The sequence below is a fragment of the Pelodiscus sinensis genome, chromosome 20 (assembly GCF_052426305.1).
Source record: "Pelodiscus sinensis isolate ZL-2025 chromosome 20, ASM5242630v1, whole genome shotgun sequence".
Lineage (NCBI taxonomy): Eukaryota > Metazoa > Chordata > Testudines > Trionychidae > Pelodiscus > Pelodiscus sinensis.
The window spans coordinates 817,087-836,398 of NC_143071.1; the positions used below are offsets into that span (position 1 = coordinate 817,087).

The window sequence follows — 19,312 nt, forward strand, 5'->3', positions numbered from 1 at the left end:
TTTCCCCCAGTCCTGTACAGAGTGGGCACAAAGCTCCCATCAATGTATGTGCTGATATCTGGTTGCTAGCATTTTACACCCTGAAAAAGAGCTGGAGATTGCAGGGGGGGGGGGGGGACAGTCAGATGAACATGAGCTTTCAGTGCAATGCTGTGGCCAAAAAAGCTAATGCAATCCTGGGATGCATCAACAGGGAAATCTTAACTAGGAATCGAGAGGTTATTTTACATCTGAATTTGGCACTGGTGTGACCACTGCTGGAATCAGTTGTAAAATCTTGGTGCCCACAATTCAAGAATGATGTAGCTAAATTGGAGAGGATTCCCAAAAGAGTCACAAGACTGACTGAAGAATTAGCACTAAGTTAAATACGTTCACTTTGCCAATCACTAAAAACTGGATTGAATAGACACATTGGATTTAGGACGTATTACAACACTCTTAGTCAGGGTACTGTTAATTTAAACTCCTGGACAGATCACAGGCAATAAACAAAAGTTCACAGGCCCATGACCTGTCCATGACTTTTACTACAAACCCCCCTGACCACATCTTACTGTTTCTGGAGGGAGCCCTGGGGCTGCTGATCAGCGGGAAGAGCCCCACTGCTGCCCTCTCATTCCCCAGGGCCAGCCACATAAGGCCTCTACCTGGGGCCTCCCCAGCAGTAGCTGGTACAAATGGCTCCTGGACCACCCAAACAGCTGCCCCAGGGCAAGCTGCTGCTGGGGATCCCTGAGCAATGCAAGAGACACAGATTTAAGTGCCAGTGTAGACAGCGGAGAGCTGACAGGAGAGCTCCTTTCTCTCTGCTTGGAGCATCTTCTCCAGAAGTGCTGAAGCTTCATTTCTAGGCCATGTCTACACTAAAGGAGACCGTGAGCTGGTGCTCCCCAGGGCAGCACCATGGGAAGATACTGGCCGGCTGGTGGTAGGGCTCTGGACACTGCCAGCACCCTGGTTGAGCAGCCACAGTGCATCCAGGCTCCAGCCCTGAGAATCCGGTGGCTGGGCAGAGCGGTGGCTGCACTTCCCGTCCTGAGCTCCCTCAACACCATGGGAGAGCTTGGGGGTGCAGGAAAAAATATGGGATGCTGGCTCTGGAAGGGGGCTCAGGGCTGGGGATTCTGAAGGAGATGAGAGATGCAAGCTCTGGAAGGGAGTTTGAGTGCAGGAGGGGGTTCCAGGCTGGGGCAGAGTGTGGGGTTTGGGGTGCTGGCTCCAGGAGATGGCTGAGGTGCAGCCTCCCTTTTGGGCAGCACTACTGCAGGTAGCTCCAGGCTGGCAGTGCAGTGAAGCTAAGGGAGGCTTCCTGTTTGCCCAGGCCACGCCCCACTCCTGGAAGTGGCCAATGCACTGCTGTGATCCAGAGCAGAGGGGGAGGAAGGGGGACCACATGGCTACGTGCTCTGCTTCTCTCTGCTGGGTCCTCTCTCCCTCCACTCCCATTGGTCACAGTTCCTGACCAATCGGAGCTGCAGGGGCAGTGCTTTCAGGCAGGACCAGCTTGCCATGACCCCAGACTCCCCATCCCGGGGACACACGGACCACCTCCAGGAGTGGCGTGGGGCTGGGGCAGGCAGGGAAATTACAACTGACTGGGAAATTCCCCAGAGAGGTGCAAGGAGACAGCCAAAGAGCCAGATGAAGTTTCAAGGCTGCAGGCTGCTGCCTCCTGACCTACACCAAAGGGTGGGAATCTCCTGTCAGTGCAGGTACCCCACCTTCCTGAAAGGCAGCAGCCGAGAGATGCAGCTCTCCTGATCTAAGTTCCCAATGAAGAGGCAGCTGGGATCTAGAGCAGGGATCAAGGGGAGTCAGAATGAAGAAGGGAAGGTGCTCCTTCTCTGCCCACCTACCGGTGCAGGGCTCACACCAATCATGTCATTACAAATGGAATCCAAATTAGCTTTCTCTTTCTGGAGCTTCCCAGAACTCCAAACAGAAACTCTCCCTCCAGCCACAGCAGAGTGTGGAAATTTAAGACAGTGTAGGGTGGCAGCTGTAGGCGAGTGGCACCAACCAGAGAAAGCTGGGAGGAGTCATCATCACGAGTGGGAAAATCGCCCAGTTCAAAGACAGGAGGAGCTTTCCATTGGCATTTCTGTTATTAACATGCATGAAGTGGCTCTGAAGAAAGAGACACTAGGCTGGCACATGACTGCCTGGGCTGGGCTGCCAAGCACACCAGCCCATTTCTGCAAACGCCCGATGGAGAAAGCAAGGGTGACACAGACACACCCAGGCAGCATTGCTGGGTCCAGCACCGAGCAGCCAAACCTGTCAAAAGGCCCAGGGTCTCGAAGGCAGGCAAGCACACCTGAAACATTACTGAGCCGGGGATCCTGAGCAAAGGCACGTGACAAGAGAGGAGCTCAGCCAGTAGCAAATCTTGTAGCACTCAGGCTAATCACAGCTTCTGATGAAGGGGATCAGCAGGCTCAAGGCCCAGGAAGGAGTAAGGCTGTAGGTGCTCATACTATTTGCCTCCACACGTTTTCAGTAGCCTGACAACAGCTGCACTTGTGTCTGCTCCACGTGGCCTAGCCAGGAAGGTGTGGAATTTGGAAAGCTCTATTATAAACAACTTCAGAGGCGCTCTAATCCTTGCCTAACTCAATACGTCGCCAGAAAGACGCTCTCTCATATACACTCTGGAAGCAAAATCTCTCGTTACATCCTGCCTTACTCCTAACCTTACAACTGATCTTTGACATATCACTCTACAAACGACCATGCTCCAGTCCTGAAGGGAAACCAGCAAAGTTAACGGTAGAGCTATTTCACCTATCAGAGGGGTAGCCGTGTTAGTCTGAATCTCCATAGCGGCGAGGAGTCCTGTGGCACCTTATAGACTAACTGAAGTGTAGGAGCATAAGCTTTCGTGGGCAAAGACCCACTTCATCAGATGCATGTCTGCACACATGTCGCCGCTATTTCACCTAGGGTGTGTCTAGACTACATGCCTCCGTCGACGGAGGCATGTAGATTAGCCAGATCGGCAGAGGGAAATGAAGCCGCAATTAAAATAATCGCGGCTTCATTTAAATTTAAATGGCTGCCCCGCTCTGCCGATCAGCTGTTTGTCGGCAGATCGGGGCAGTCTGGACGCGACGCGCCGACAAAGAAGCCTTTCTTGATCGGCACAGGTATGCCTCGTGAAACCAGGTTTACCTGTGCCGATCAAGAAAGGCTTCTTTGTCGGCGCGTCGCGTCCAGACTGCCCCGATCTGCCGACAAACAGCTGATCGGCAGAGCAGGGCAGCCATTTAAATTTAAATGAAGCCGCGATTATTTTAATCGCGGCTTCATTTCCCTCTGCCGATCTGGCTAATCTACATGCCTCCGTCGACGGAGGCATGTAGTTTAGACGTACCCCTAGTGTCTCTGGTGGCTCTTAACTCCACAGGCAGCACTGGACTGAGACTTAGTTAGACCAGGTCACCTGGCAAGTGCAAAAGTCTCCCCGAATTCCAGCCTGCTGGAAAATTCACAATATGGGAAGTGGATCCTCCACAACACTCAAGTCTGCCTAAATCAACTTTCGCTGGCTCCAAAATCATTGCTAAACCAAGAGAGATCACCTCGAGCCTCAGACCCGTAGTTCCTCTGCGTCTGGCCTTCTACCTATTATAGTGGCAGAAAAGAACAATCGTTTATCCTATGCAGGTTCCCATCTTCTGTCTCAAAGCGTCAGACTACAAGTCTATCGGTCCCAGTAACTTGCCTCTAGCATTTCTTCAAAGGAAGGTTATGTAGAATCTCTGCCTCACACCCAACTAAAGAATCTAGGTCAGCAACAAACAATCTAGGCTAGCGAGTGGGCCACAAGTGACCTCCATCTCAGTGGACTGCAAGATTGTTGTAACCAAGATGGTCTCCTGAGACGGAGTCGTTTTCTCACTGCACTTGCGTACCTAGAATTTGCGGGGGGTGACAACTGAACTGCAGCAGCACTTTGATTGGGTGCAGAGGGTCACATGGCTCTCCTAGTCCCTGTTGTGTGCATTCTTCACACACCTCACTTCAAGTGCCCTTGCCTTACGTGTGTATCACTTTCATAACTCCAGTAGGAAAAAACCTACATGGATGGAAACCAGTGGAATCTGGCAGCCCCGTGCGTGGGTAACAAAATGTCTTGCTGCACACAGGACTGCCCAGTGAGGAGCTTATGCTTTGAAAACCTGAATCCACTGGCTATAGCTGAGCACAAATCTACACAGGTTATATCATCATCCAGCCTCCCTTTACAATTAGTCCAGTGACTGACAAAATGGTGAGAAGGGAAGCAAGCTGGATGGAGAGAGAAGTTGTACTTACCTGGAAGAGGGTTTCAGTTTCATTACTCAGGATGGTTCTGGGAGGTGCAACAACTAAGGTAAAGAACAAATTACAATCAGGAGAGCACATCTTCCACACCACCATGCTGGCTAGGGGGAAGGGGACCTGGTCCCTGTCAAGGGACAGATGCACCTTCACTGCCCACACAGGCTTGAACCCAAGTCCAGGCAAGAGAACAACACGGCTACAAAAGTTAGTCTGGTTACAATCGCTTTGTAGTCCCAAGTCACATATCTGGGCCAAATACCAGCACATCACCCCAGGGGATGGAGGGGTGAGGGTCTCCCCACTCCAGCATTGTACAAGGCCAACACTCCAGGGAAAGGGAATGGATACCAGAAGCCACTGATAAAATGGTACTCACACAGGTAAAATGGCAGCTCTGTGTCTGCCAGGTGGCTTCTCACAAAGTCTCTCAAAACGCCAACTGTTAAGTGAAGGAGAAGAGATGGTTTGCAGGGTGAGGGACACAGTCCTTAGCTCACATGAGCCCCCATCACAGCCCATGGGAAGGGGAACAGGACACCGTATAAGTAGCTCAGGGACACTTCTGGCTGGAAAGAGGCAGCCAAACCCCTTTGTAGCAGGACAAGGTCCCAGAAAAGCAGATAGGGGTAAATCAGTGCATCTACCCTTGCTTCCAACCAAAATCCCCCTCCCCCAGTCCTTCTTCTAGGCCACTAAATCCTTTGGTTTTCCAAGTACAGCTAATCCTGATGGAGAGTGTCATTTGCCTTGGTCTTGTGTAGCTCCTCTCTGTCAGATCCAAGCACTACTCATCAGCAGTTCCCCCTTCGGCAGGGGCTCCCTGGCCCTCCATTTCAGTTCAGTGATGGAGGAGAAATCCGGATTCTCTCACGCAGCCAAAGAGCCTTTCCTTCACTGCCACAGGCTCACAGGGGGTAGAGTCACTCATTTACACGGAAAATACAGCTGTAGCTGTGACTGATTGACAATATCCTGATTAACTTGACTGAACTAAAGTGAAACTTAATTGATGTGGGGTTACCACCTTTGGGATACATTGCACTGGAAATGCAATATGCAAATGTTTATGTACAACCATAATACTGGACAAAACTTCCTTAGGAGGAAAACAAGATTAATGCAATCTCTGAGAGGTGTGTGGAAGTTCAAAGGTCTTTTGGGATCGGTGTGTGAAGTGGATTTCCTAGGAAATGAGGTGAAGGGAATGCAAATTCTCCCCTCCAAAGACAACCGTTTTAAGATATACCCTGGGAAGTGAGATCCATTGTATACTAATTACCTCCTCCTGGAAACACTAGATCAAAGACCCCTGATTGGTATCAACTCCTAAGGCAGGGCGTTGAAAGCCTATTGTGGCCAGAGTGGATACTAGAGCTGGAATGAGCTCTGGTAAGCTGTGAGCATGTGTGTAGGCTCTTTTACTGTATTTCATGTTGTCTCAGTAACCCGTTTGACCTCACAACAAAAGCAGTCTTGTTTATAAGGAGCTGGGGTAACTTAGGTCTGCAACAGTCACCCTATTGCCAGTCTCTGGTAAAAAAGGACATACCCTGGGTATGTAAGGGACCTTGGTCTCCACCCAAGAAAGGCAACAGCTGTGGAGCCGGAGGCCACAGATTGAGTAACTTAGCTGGGCCCCAGAATAACAATGTCTCGTGTGCTTACAGACCCCACTTGCTAAAGGAAACATCTTTAGTTGACCTAGGGATGTTCAATTGAATCAGCTATTCAATAGGATGTCTCCGCCTCTGAAGTGTAGCAACAGCCCTAGGGAGTCCCCAGCTGATCCTGGGCTCCTTGCAGCACTGCGGCTTTGAAGTACCACAGGAACCCAGTGTCAGGCTCCTCCCAGCGTTTCAAAGCAGCAGTGCCGTGTCGAGCCCAGCTGATCCCAGGCTCCACACGGTGCTGCTGCTTTTCAGCGCCGGGAGGAGCCTGATGCTGGGCTCCCGCAGCGGCGTTTCAAAGGGCAATGCCGTGAGGTGCCCAGGGTCCAAACCCCAGGCTCCAAGCAGTGCTGCTGCTTTGAAGTACTCCCTTCTTCCCTCCCCACCCTACAGCTCCCTCTTTCTGATAGGAGGAGTGACTAGTCGACAAGCTTGTCGAATATCTGATAAGCTTTTGCTTACCGGAGAGTCAACTAGTCCTTCACATCCCTGAGCTGGACACGACTGAAGTTGCAGCTGCACCTAGATTGGGGCTCTCTGGAACCTTTACTTATTCCTTTGGTTATGCTACATGGAATCAACTGGTTCCCAAGGTAACCCTTCCATTACTAACTCTTCTACCCATGCCATCCCCAATGCCTGGGAACAGGGTGGACACAGTCCACACCACACCACACCTGACAAATGGGAGCTTCGCCAGATAGCCAGGAAACCTGGGTTTGCGGAGAGGAACAGAGACTCTGGTCACCAATTCTCAGCTCTAATGAGACAGGAGGAGTTTCCTGGGGAAACATCAAGTAGTCTAACTGGCAATGTCATGTGACTCCTCCAAAGGTGAAGGGGGAGCTACCCTAACAAACTCCCTGCAAGATGCTCTAACTCCCCCTTCTGACTGAGCTGAAGACACCTGCTTTTTCGCTTTTGTCTGTGGAAGCTTTAGCCCTTCTTTATGCAACTCGCTGAAGCAACACAACCAGACAGCACTAGCTCCTTTTAGAATCATAGGATCCTAAGACTGGAAGGGACCTCGAGATGCCATCTAGTCCAGTGGCTCTTGACAGGGGGTACGCACGGTTCTTCCAGGAGGGGCATCAACTCATCTAGTTAGTGGCATAATTTAACAGGTACACGAAAAGCAGTAGCAAAGTCAGTTCAAATGGACATTTCATACAACAACTTGTATGTACTGGTCTATCCACTATCCAATGAAATGTAAGTAACGTAAAACCTGTGCTATCCGGTACTTAACTAGCCGGAAAACTTTAGAAACCAGCACACCTTTCTGAGCCGGGAAAAATCTTGTTAAAAGAAAAAAAAACCTGGCGCTTTAAGCTGGGCCACTCCTCAGACACTCCCCCACACCTCTGGCAGATGTGTGTGCAGCACATACCTGGGGGAGGGACAAACAGCTGCCTGATGCCAGGCTGTATCCCGCCTACCCCCTGCAGCTCCTGGCAGCCCGGCACTCCCGCAGCTTATGGCCGCCTGCCCCCTTCCTCTGCCCCGCGCCTCCTGGCCTCCTCCCCAGCAGGTCAGCCCCCGGCAGCCCAACCCCTCCCCCCACACGGTTCCCCCCACCCATGGCTCCTCCTAGCAGGCCACATCCCAGCTCCCCCCCCCCCCCCCCCGATACCTGGAATTTTTTGAAAACCAGCACGACCTAATTCCTGAGCATGCCGGATAACAGGTTTTACTGCACAATATGTGTATTCCAACTGATTGATAATCTCATGGTAAAAAGGAGAAAGTGAGCGTTTTTCACTAACGTGTGCTGTGACATTTTTGTATTTTTATGTTTAATTTTAGAAGCAAGTAGTTTAAGGTAAAACTTGGAGTACACAAGACAAATCAGACCCCTGAAGGGGGTGCAGTAGTTTGGAACGGCTGAGAGCCACTAATCTAGTCCAGTCCCACACTCATCTAAGCCATCCCTGACAGATGTTTGTCTAATTGCTCTTAAATATCTCTCCAATGATGGAGATTCCGTCATCTCCCTGGACAATTTATTCCATTGCTTAACCACCGACAGGTAGACAATTTTCCGTAATGTCCAATTTAAACCTCCCTTGCTGCAATTTAAAACCATTACTTCTTATCCTATCCTTAGAGTTTTAATGAGAATATTTTTTCCTCCCTCCTCCTTGTAACAACCTTTTACATAATCAAAAACTTATGTCTCCTCTCAGTCTTCTATTCTCCAGACTAAACAAACTCAATCTTTTCAATCTTGCCTCATAGGCCATGTTTTCTAGAACCTTTAATCATTTTTGTTGCTCTTCTTTGAATTGTCTCCAATTTGTTCACATCTTTCCTGAAACATGGTGCCCAGAATTGGACACAATATTTCAAGAGAGGCCTAATTAGCATGTTGTAGCATGTCTTGCTTACAACATTCCTGCTAATACAACCCAGAGTGTTTGCTTTTTTTGCTGACTCTCTGAGCTTGTGATCTACCATGCACCCCAAATCCCTGTAATTTCCAATTCTGTACATGTGCAAATGATCATTCCTTCCTCAAGTGAGTACTTTTTCCTTTCTGAACACATCCTATTTTCTTTAGCCCATTTCTCTAGTTTGTCCAGTTCATTTTGAATTTTAACCCTATCCGCCACAGCACTTGCAACCCCTCCCAGCGTGGGATCCTCCACAAATGCATAAGCGTACGCTCTAGGTCATTATCTCAGTCACAGACAAAGACATTCAACAGGACCAGACTCAGAACTTATCACTGCAGGACCCCACTTGATATGTCTTTCCAACATAGACTGGAACTGAACTATCTCTGAGAGGTTTCCAATCAGTTCTGCACCCACGTTTCAAAGAATACTGCCAGGCGGGTGGAGATGTCACAGTGCAACTAAATACTGCGACTTCTTTAGAGCAAGGTCACTCTCCCAGCAGTGGCAGAGATGCCCAGGCCTCCTCGTGTAACACTACTTCACAAATGTAAGTGGCACTGCAGATTAGGTGTCATCAGCGGCACAGAAGCAGGGATGCTCTTACCAGTTTCAGTGGGGCGGAAGAACCCTTGCAGAACATGACGGTCTGGAAACTGGACTCTCAGCACGACCTAGTCAGAAATAAAGCGGCATCAGCTGAAACCTTCATTCTCTGAGAGTAAGAGCCCCATTCAGGTAGAGGCCGGGTTACTGCATAAGAGGCTCACCCAGGATTTACTCTCTTCCTGAGAGACTCACCCAATACAAGAACATCACTTACTTGTACTGTGGTTGCACCTTGAGTTCCAAGTAGGATGGGGACTGCACATGCACACAGAAAGTGACAGCCCCTCCCCAAAGATCTTGCCATTTAACTTGGAACAAGACGCTACAGGAGCGAGAGTCAGCAGAGAGATGTGCAGGGAACGGATGAGGAGAACAGAGGGACGCTCACATGGTCACACAGAAATGCATCACTTAAAATGAGGATTCTTCATTTTAAATAAAGAAAGGCCATAAAAACAGCCACAGTGGCACCTCGCCATGTTCAAAGGATCCCACCCGCAGGCCACGTGTTGAGCCCTGTAAACCCAAACCACCCGCGGGCTGCAGGCTGCACGCAGCCCGTGTGCTGAGTAGCCCTGGTCTAGGAGGTCATCCAAAAAGGCTGGAACCAGGGCCTCTATAGGTGAGAGCCCCCTACCCTCTCAGGGCACGAAGCGGTTCCACTGGTTCAGGTAAGAGGTCCTTGTAGAGCGTTCATGGCTTCCCAAGGGAACTGCCTGTGCTCAGTCTGAGGACGGCCTCTCCAAGGCAGCCAGCAACCAAGCTTCCACGCCATGAGGTGCCAAAGCCTGCCCGAGTCCTGAGAGATCAGGTCTGGGGACAGAGGAAAGGCCAGGGGCTGCTCCACTGAGAGCTCGAGGAGGGCCAGGAACCAAGGCTTGTGAGGCCATGCTGGGGCTATTAAGATCATGGAAGCCCTGAACTCCCTGACCCTGAGGATCACTCTGTAGATCAGAAGAACCGGGGGAAGGTGAACAAAAGGCCTCTGAACAGGGGATCACAAGCACATCTCCCAGTGACCCTGGGCAGTGGCTGAAGAGGGAGCAAAGTGGTAGCACTTCCTGTTGCCCCAAGTTGCAAACAGGTCCAGGCAGGGAAGCCCCCGCTTGCGGAAGATGTGCAGAGCCACATCCGCCCTGGGGGACCACTTGTGCCCCTCGAAGGACCTGCTGAGGTGATCCACCAATGCATTCTGGGCCCCAGGGAGGTAGCAGACTACGGGGTGAATGCTGTGAGTAACACAGAAATCCCAGAGGAGAAGGGCTTCCCAGCAAAGGGTATAGGCGCGAGCAACATCCTGTCTGTTGACGTAAAACATTGCTGCGGTGGTGCCCGTCAATAGCGAAACGCACCTGCTTTGGAGCAGTGGGAGGAAAACACCACGTGCGAGATGAATAGACCTCAGCTCCCTAATGTCGATGGGGAGGGAGAGGTCTGTGGGAGACCTCATACCTCGAGCATGTAGCTTCCCCAGGTAGGCTCCCCAACCTGTGTCGGAGGCATCCGTTCGCAGCTGAATGGTCGGGGAAGGACTGTGGAACGACATCCCCCCTCAGACCACCTGCTCGCAAAGCCACCTGCCAAGGAACCACAGTATGTCTGCAGGCACCGTCACCACCATATCAATTGGCTGGAAAGCCAGGTTGTGGACCCATGCCAGCCAAAGCTGGGGCAGTCTCAGCTTGACCCTGGAGAGACGCACCACATAGATAGGTGCATGCCACCATGAACAGCCTCATACAGCACCATGCCATGGTGGTGGGAAACGACTGCAACCTCAGAATGGCCTCCCTTATTGCCCAAAAGCAGGCTATGGGCAGGGAGCCCCTGGCCAGTCACGTCTAGGCAGGCCCCCACAAACCCTAGTCTCTGGGTGGGGGGTAGAGTGGATTTGGCCTCGTTTAAGATGAGACCCAGCCTGAGAAAGGTCTCCCTCACGAGGGGTACGTGTTCCAGGACCTGGGAAGAGTCATCCACATACAGGGTGGCCTGGACCCTCATTTTTCACAGGAATGCGGCAACAACTGCCATGCATTTTGTCAACACCCTGGGGACTGTAGAGAGACCAAAGGGAAGGGCCAAAAACCAATAATGGTCCTGGCCCACTGTGAATTGTAGGCAGCGCCTGCGAGGAGGTGCAATCGAAATATGGAAACAGGCGTCTGAGGTCGAGGGCAGCATACCAGTCCCCTGCGACTAGGAATGTAACGATCGAGGCCAGCGTTACCATCTTGACCTTCGACTTCACTATAAAGGTGTTGGGGCCCCTTAGGTCCAGGATAGGGTGAAAGCCAGCCTTAGGCTTCGGGACCAAGAAATAACAGGAGAACGACCCCCGCCCCGAAGTCCAACAGGACCTCCTCCACCGCCCCCAGCCTTAGGAGATGCTCATGAGAAGGGTCCCTGAAGAAGGACAGGGTAGGGGAGGAGGAGGGAGGGAGCAAGCAGAATGAGATATAGTATCCACTTCACACCATGCCTAGGACCCAATGGTCCATGATGATATGCAGCCAGGCAAGCTGGAAAGGGGATAACGGTTGGTGACAGGCCACTGACGTGTGGCTGGTACGCTGTCCTCGCTCGAAGCTTCCAAGGCTCGGCCTGGGGCCCTGGACCTTGTTCAAAGGGCCTGCCCCTCGACTGGACGAGGAGTGGGACGGCCACATGCCCCTCCTGTTATTGTTACGGCCCCTGCGCCTCAAGAAGTTCAGCCTGTTCCCTTGCTGGAGTGGATGGGCGGGGGCCCTAGGGAGAGAGCGTCTCTGCGGGGCTGGGGCGTAAATACCAAGGGACTTGAGGATGCTCTAGCATCCATCAGCCCATGGAGGCTGGTATCAGTGCACTCCGAGGACAGGCTCACCCCCTCGCCTGGCAGGTCCCAGATGGTGTTCTGGACCTCCGGTGGCATACCAGAAACCTGTAGCCAGGCTACCCTCGACAGGACTAGGCCTGTCACCATGGTCTGGGCCGCTGCATCCTCGGCATGCAAAGCAGCCTGGAGTGCTGCCTGAGACACCACCTTGCCTTCTTCTGACAGGGCTGGAGTCCTGGGGCAGCAGCTCCCTGAATTTCTCCACCACTGCCCTGGAGCTGAAGGCGTACCTGCTCGGGAGCACCTGTTGGTTGGCGATCCCGAAGAGGAGCCCCCAAGGAGGCACAGGCCTTCCGGCCCAAGAGGTCCAAACGCTTAGACTCCCTATTCTTGGACACGGGCATGGGTTAGCCCAGATGCTCATGCTCAGGGCTCGCCGAGCAGCGGTGAGCCCCGCTCGCCAGCCGCCCGGTTCTGCGCTCTGCGCATGAGCAGACCGCTTTGCACCGGCTCTTCCGGGTTGTAATTGACTCGCCACGGGCGAGTCGATTACATTATTTTTCAAGCCCTGCTCATGCTGTTTGGTGGCCTGGACCACAACGGAACCTGGCAGTGGGGGAGAAGAGACACTATTTTCCGCTTGTGGAACGAAGTCCCGCTGCTCCGCCCCCTTATCTGTGGGCCCCATCTTATTCAAGGGCTGGGCCACATGAGAAGGGGCCTTCCAGTTCAGAATGTTCACTGTGGGATCGGAGTCCTCCCATGCCTGCTCGAGTTGCGCCTCCAAGCTCTGTGCCAGCCTCTTGAGGAGGTCCTGGTGGGTCCGAGAGTCCTTTGCTGGCATCAATGGGGTGGCCAGGCCAGGCCTCATCCAAGGAGGAAAACGAGTACTCTCACAGTCCAGTCCTCATGCTCCTGAGGCTACTCCAAGGCCTGAGATGGAGCCGTGTGGATTGGGAGGCCCTGCTCCCCAGCCCCGTCTGATAAGGGCTTAGGGGAGTCCCTCTGGGTCAATGCCGTCTGGCTCAGTACCGACGATCAGGGCAATGGCATGGCCGAGGGCGGCACCTGGTGCCCTGAGAGCAAGGAGCCCTCGATAGATGGGGCACTCCCCTATGCCTGGGGGTAGGCCCTTGGGGTCCAGAGCGGCCACTTCTCTGGGTGTTACCACCAAGCGGCCCGAGGGACTACAATGGCATGCGTTGTGCCAAGAGGTGGAACGGCGCCCAGACCTGGAGCAGGAGGCCGAGGCCCAGGACCATGCCAACCCCGCATCAGAGTCTGAGGAGTATTCGGACTCCTACCATGCTGGTGCCGAAGATGGACCTTGTAGGCAGTGCCGGGAGGAGCAGTGGACCATTGCCACTGGTTTGCCCCAGTGCTGGATAGGCTGTGGGGGCATCAGACGCTCCGGTGCCAGAGGCTGTGCCACTGGGATGGGAGCGCTGGAGGATGAACTCTCCCTCGATGCCCGGGATAGCGCTGCAGTCAGTGCTGCAGCCACAGCCAGGAGCAGCCTTGAGCTGTGCCCCGGCAAATGCAGCACCGCACTTGCCGCTGGGCCTGAGGTCATTGTCAGGGACTCAGCCAGTGCCAACCTCGATGATTATCTGCCCGAATCTGGAGCCAACGCCTTGGGGAGGGCATGGCAAGCCTGGTGCACCACAGGGGGTGATGGCAGGCTCTAGGTCAGCTCCTCTAATTACGGGCCGCCTCAAAGGTGTCTGGCACAGCCAGCCAGTCAATAAGCACCAGCTCCTTCTCTGGGCTCCACTCCCTGGCCACGCTCGACTGGCCACACACAGGTCCAGGAGCAGCAGGCCTGGAGGCCGGCATTGGTGCATCAGGATTGCCTGTGGCGCACCCCCAGTCAGGACATGTCCCCCTCTCCACCTTCTTCTTCGAGAGCAGTGCTGGGCAGAAGGGCTTCTCGAAGCAGTCAAGGCCCCGGAGGAACTTGATACCTCCACACCAATGCTCGTGCATTGCACGACTCCGAGTGGCACCAGTCACGGACTCGGCACCGGAGTGCTGACTCCATTGAGAGTATTCTAAAGTGTGAGTCTCTCCCCTGCTGGGTCCAGGGAGTGAAACTGCGGCAAATCTTGCCATTTGCTGGGATGTGAGCCTCACCGAGACACTTAAGGCACGAATTGTGCGGGTCCCCACTGAGCATAGGCTTCGTTCAGCTCACGCAGGGCTTAAAGCCGTGAGGCCTTGGCATGCCCTCGGGACGGGGTGCAACGGGTGAACTCCAACCCAACAGCAACAGTAACTTAGACTATGACAACAATTTAAAAACAAATAGGGAAAGCAACTGGAGAAACAATGGGACTCAACTAGGTGCTAACTGCGAATACTGCTGGGACCTGGCTTGCAAGCAAGCGAGATAAGAACTCCAACAACCCTCACGGATGGAAAGAAGGAACTGAGGGGGTGGAGGGCCAACATGGGGTATATGTGCGCCGCATTCTGGGGGCTCCCCTGCTGGCCTGACATGTACCACTAGGGAAAACTCTCTAACAGGCTGCACATGCAGAATGGACATGAGCAAGCACTTGAACCACCCACTGCTTTGTATGTACAGCTGGGATGTTTTCCAATGCACATTACTTCACACTAAATTTCAAACACCACTTTGTTGCTCAGTTACACTATTTTGTAACTCTTTGCAGTCAGCTTTGGACTTAACTATCTTGAGTAACTTTGTATTTAATGGACCCACTGTGGGCAAGCCAATTTCCCATGCACATCATCACAGATGTAAACCACATCAGACACTCAGGCCTTGACTCAACTAGGGAATGTTGTCGACGCAAGTTATCCTGACATGTTGCCACTGCTGTAATTAAACCACAGTTGCACGTCCACACTATACTGTGTAGCTACGTCTAGACTGGCATGATTTTCCACAAATGCTTTTAACGGAAAAGTTTTTCCGTTAAAAGCATTTGCAGAAAAGAGCGTCTAGATTGGCCCGGACGCTTTTCTGCAAAAGCACTTTTTGCAGAAAAGCGTCCGTGCCAATTTAGATGTGGTTTTGCGCAAGAAAGCCCCGATTCCCATTTTTGCAATAGGGGCTTTTTTGCGCAAAACAATACCGCGTTGTCTACACTGGCCCATTTGTGCAAGAAGGCTTTTGCCGGAACAGGAGCAGAATAGCATTTCGGCAGGAAGCACTGATTTCAGACAGTAGGAAGTCAGTGTTCTTGCGGAAATTCAAGCGGCCAGTGTAGACAGCTGGCAAGTTTTTCCGCAAAGACTTTTCTGCTTTTGTGGAAAAACTTGCCAGTCTAGACGCAGCCTGTGTGTTGGTGAAGCATATCCACAATAGTGGTTCTTGCATCAACACAGAAAGCAGTGCACTGTGGGTAGCTATCCCACTGTGCAACTGGCTGTAAGATGCTTTATGAATAGTTTTTAATGGCTTGTGGGGTCAGTTATAGTATCACCTGATGAAGATTTTTCAATCCCATTGTTCACAGGCATCCTTCTGGATTGCCAGCTGCTCTTCAACTCCCCTGGTACCCTGCACTCCAGCCATCTTGGTCAGAAAACGGGGATCCTGCCTTGTGTTCAGTATTGTGCTGTGCTGTGCGTTACGAACACAAAGCTAGAGGAGGAACCCAGTATATGGCTATTCAGGTCAGGGATACCTTGAAGAAGCATTTTAACAGTAAGTCACCATATTGTGTATTGCTGTAATATGTGAGCCTGTCACTTTTTGTTTGCGCCATGCTAGGAACCTCGCAGTGATTGCAGCGTATGCCTGAAATCCCTTGGTAACGGGACACTGCTGAAAATGAACACAAGCAGCAGCCTGAGGGAGTGTGTGTGTTAGAGAGATGGGGAGGAGTGAGTGTGTCATCATATTGCCTCTAAGTTCAGACAGCAGCTGGAAGCAACCAATTTTGAGGCAGAAGCTAGTGGGTATAGACAGGCAGTGCCCTCCTGTCCCCTCATCCCAGCTCAGCAAAGACCAGTACATCCGGGAGTGCGGGGGCCTATGGAGACACAAACACTGACATCTTCCCCCCACAACTTCCTGGCTCTGCACAGGACGAGTCTCCCCCTCCCCCCATTTCCATCTGACACGTGCCCAGAAGAGGAGTTGTCCACATTTAAGTTTTGATTTGGTGATTCATTCTGAGCTCTCTCAGCTTCAGCTGCATCTGCTCACAGACCCAGGAGACCCACTCCCTCCTCAGCTGCCCAGGCAAGCGTGAGTTTGCTGCTTGGAGCTACATGCTCAGCTGGGAAGCAGCTAAAAGCAGTTACTTCCCGGATGAGCAGTTTCAAAAAGTCTTAAGGCTTTGAAAGGGAAGGGTGCCTGCCCGGGCAGCTGGCTGCAGGGCAGCGGAGTTCAAAACAGCGAGTGCAGTGGTCAGGGTGGGCATTGTGTAATACCTCTCAGAGGCCAGGTATGGTGACAGAATGAACACAGTGTCAATGGTGACATTTTGTCCACCTTCGCCACAAAAATGTCTGTGCCTCTTATCAAGGTGGTTTTATTTTGTGGGCAAAGCAGGGGAGTTGTGTCATCTGAAGGAGCACGGTGCCACTGTTCTGTTGGCAAAAGCTGCCTTTTGCTGAGAAAACTATATAGTGTAGATTAGGCCTCAGAAACCTCCCCTACAAATACCTGTAAGAGCTTAAGGTCCCAGTGGCCACAGTTCAGGTCCTGAAGCTATTTAGCTACCGAATTTACACTCAGCCAGAGAGGAGAAGGAACAAAGTTTACCTTTGGGTAACGCTCCAATTTCTCCTTCATCTGAGTGTCCCTCAAAGATTTCGTCATCAATGGAGCTTCTTCCAGACGTTTCCTGGAAGGTGAAAAGGAGACAATCTGTTAGTTGCATCTAAGATACATTTACCCTAACCAGATGGAAGGCCAGAACAGGTCAATTCAGCCAACTGCTGCTCCATGTATGCCTCGCTCCCCCCGCCACCCTCCACGCCAGCTGTCCTCAGATCCCAGTCCCTTCAGCATACCACCTTCCGAACCACACCAGCACAGCCATCCTAAAAGCCCATGACCAGATACATCCACATTCTCTCCTTCCCCATAAAGCACCACTTTTCTGTCCACAGCCACCATCACTTGGCAACACTGACAACACCTGAAGCTGCCCGTAAGATGGCCTTGGAAATCCTTTTTGCGTCCAGATTCATGAGATCCCAGAACATTTTTAATATCTGTCTCTGAACAGGTTCCCTCTTAAGCTGTGGATTCTCTACTCTTCCCCATTTACGCAAAACAGGGCCCAAGAACCTCAACTTAATTTTAAAAAAAAATCCATTTCCTTATGGTTGTGAAGGAAACATTGACAACACGACCCAGCTGGCACAGGCCAGCCGGCACAGGCCAGCTGGCACAGGCCAGCCGGCCAGCCTTTGCAGAGCCTGACTCCATAACTCAGATGTCAGTGAAAGCGTCTCCCTTCACCCCAATGATGGGGGTAATAACAGTGAAGCCTCCGAGTGGCAATTTCACTCTGGGCTATGAACTGTTCCACACCAGAATAGAATCACCCTGTTGAGAACTGTGGGACAAGCACCTTAACTGCCACTCTCACATCCCCAGATGCAGAGAACACAAGTGACCCCTTCCCAGGACTCCCTCATACCGATGATGTAGTTAATTCCATAACAATACAAAAATGCAACATATTGAAGCCTGGAGATAAGGGGGCAGGACAAAAATCAGTTGATCATATGAAATCAATTCTACACTCATGCATGTATACCACCTGACCTCTGTCCAACAAGTCCCCTCAAGCAGATCAGCTTCTGCCAACCAACAGCAAGTACTTCCCAGATTAACTCACACAGAGCACGAGGAGGGTCTGTACGACTGTTTGCACTTTGCTTAGGAAGAGGTAATTGCATTTCCAAAGACGACAACATGAGATTTCTGGGAACTAAATTCTCCCGTTCTGCAAGACACAAGGAGCACAGAGCCATGCTGAGCTCTTGCAATCTTAGAATCATAGAATAATAGGACTGGAAGGGACCTCGAGAGGTCATCGAGTCCAGCCCCCCGCCCTCAAGGCAGGACCAAGCTCCGTCTACACCATCCCTGACAGATGTCTATCTAACCTGTTCTTAAATATCTCCAGAGAGGGAGATTCCACCACCTCCCTTGGCAATTTATTCCAATATTTGACCACCCTGACAGTTAGGAATTTTTTCCTAATGTCCAATCTAAACCTCCCCTGCTGCACTTTAAGCCCATTACTCCTTGTCCTGTCCTCAGAAACCAAGAGGAACAAATTTTCGCCTTCCTCCTTGTGACACCCTTTTAGATATTTGAAAACCGCTATCATGTCCCCCCTTAATCTTCTTTTTTCCAAACTAAACAAGCCCAGTTCATGAAGCCTGGCTTCATAGGTCATGTTCTCTAAACCTTTAATCATTCTTGTCGCTCTTCTCTGTACCCTTTCCAATTTCTCCACATCTTTCTTGAAATGTGGCGCCCAGAACTGGACACAGTACTCCAGCTGAGGCCTAACTAGTGAAGAGTAGAGCGGCAGAATGACTTCACGAGTTTTGCTTACAACACACCTGTTGATACAACCTAGAATCATATTTGCTTTTTTTGCAACAGCATCACACTGTTGACTCATGTTCAACTTGTGGTCCACTATGACCCCTAGATCCCTTTCCGCCATGCTCCTTCCTAGACAGTCGCTTCCCATCTTGTATGTATGGAACTGATTGTTCCTTCCTAAGTGGAGCACTTTGCATTTCTCTTTATTAAACCTCATCCTGTTTACCTCTGACCATTTCTCTAACTTGCTAAGGTCATTTTGAATTATGTCCCTATCCTCCAAAGAAGTCGCAACCCCACCCAGTTTGGTATCATCTGCAAACTTAATAAGCGTACTCTCTATCCCAATATCTACATCATTGATGAAGATATTGAACAGTACGGGTCCCAAAACAGACCCTTGAGGAACTCCACTTGTTATCCCTTTCCAGCAGGATTTAGAACCGTTAACAACAACTCTCTGACTACGGTTATCCAGCCAATTATGCACCCACCTTATCGTGGCCCTATCTAAGTTATATTTGCCTAGTTTATCAATAAGAATATCATGCGAGACCGTATCAAATGCCTTACTAAAGTCTAGGTATATGACATCCACCGCTTCTCCCTTATCCACAAGGCTCTTTATCTTATCAAAGAAAGCTATCAGATTAGTTTGGCATGACTTGTTCTTCAGAAACCCATGCTGGCTATTCCCTATCACTTTATTACCTTCCAAGTGTTTGCATATGATTTCCTTAATTACCTGCTCCATTATCTTCCCTGGGACAGACGTTAAACTGACCGGTTTATCTTAAACTCCTCAAACAACCTTTTTTGCATGTTGGTTTTAGAGACAGTGGGGGGAAGTCAAGAGGCATGATTCAAAGACTCATGTGGCTAGAACAAAGTGCTGTGGAGAGTTTTCAAAGGCACTTTTCAGATATCAACCAGAAATACCACTAGGCCA

The 19,312-nt window shown here is 51.2% G+C and overlaps 1 protein-coding gene across 3 annotated transcripts in view; it reads right to left on the reverse strand.

Annotated features, from left to right (window-relative positions):
* Positions 1-19,312, reverse strand: part of ASPSCR1 (ASPSCR1 tether for SLC2A4, UBX domain containing) — a 103,246-nt gene that overhangs the window by 26,289 nt on the left and 57,645 nt on the right. For all 3 annotated transcript variants that reach the window (XM_075904215.1, XM_075904216.1, XM_075904217.2), the window contains 4 exons: positions 16,555-16,636; positions 9,000-9,066; positions 4,706-4,768; positions 4,321-4,373 (listed from right to left, as the gene is read on the reverse strand). In XM_075904215.1, the coding sequence (XP_075760330.1) occupies positions 4,321-4,373; positions 4,706-4,768; positions 9,000-9,066; positions 16,555-16,636 (265 nt within the window). The remainder of the gene's footprint in view (positions 1-4,320; positions 4,374-4,705; positions 4,769-8,999; positions 9,067-16,554; positions 16,637-19,312) is intronic.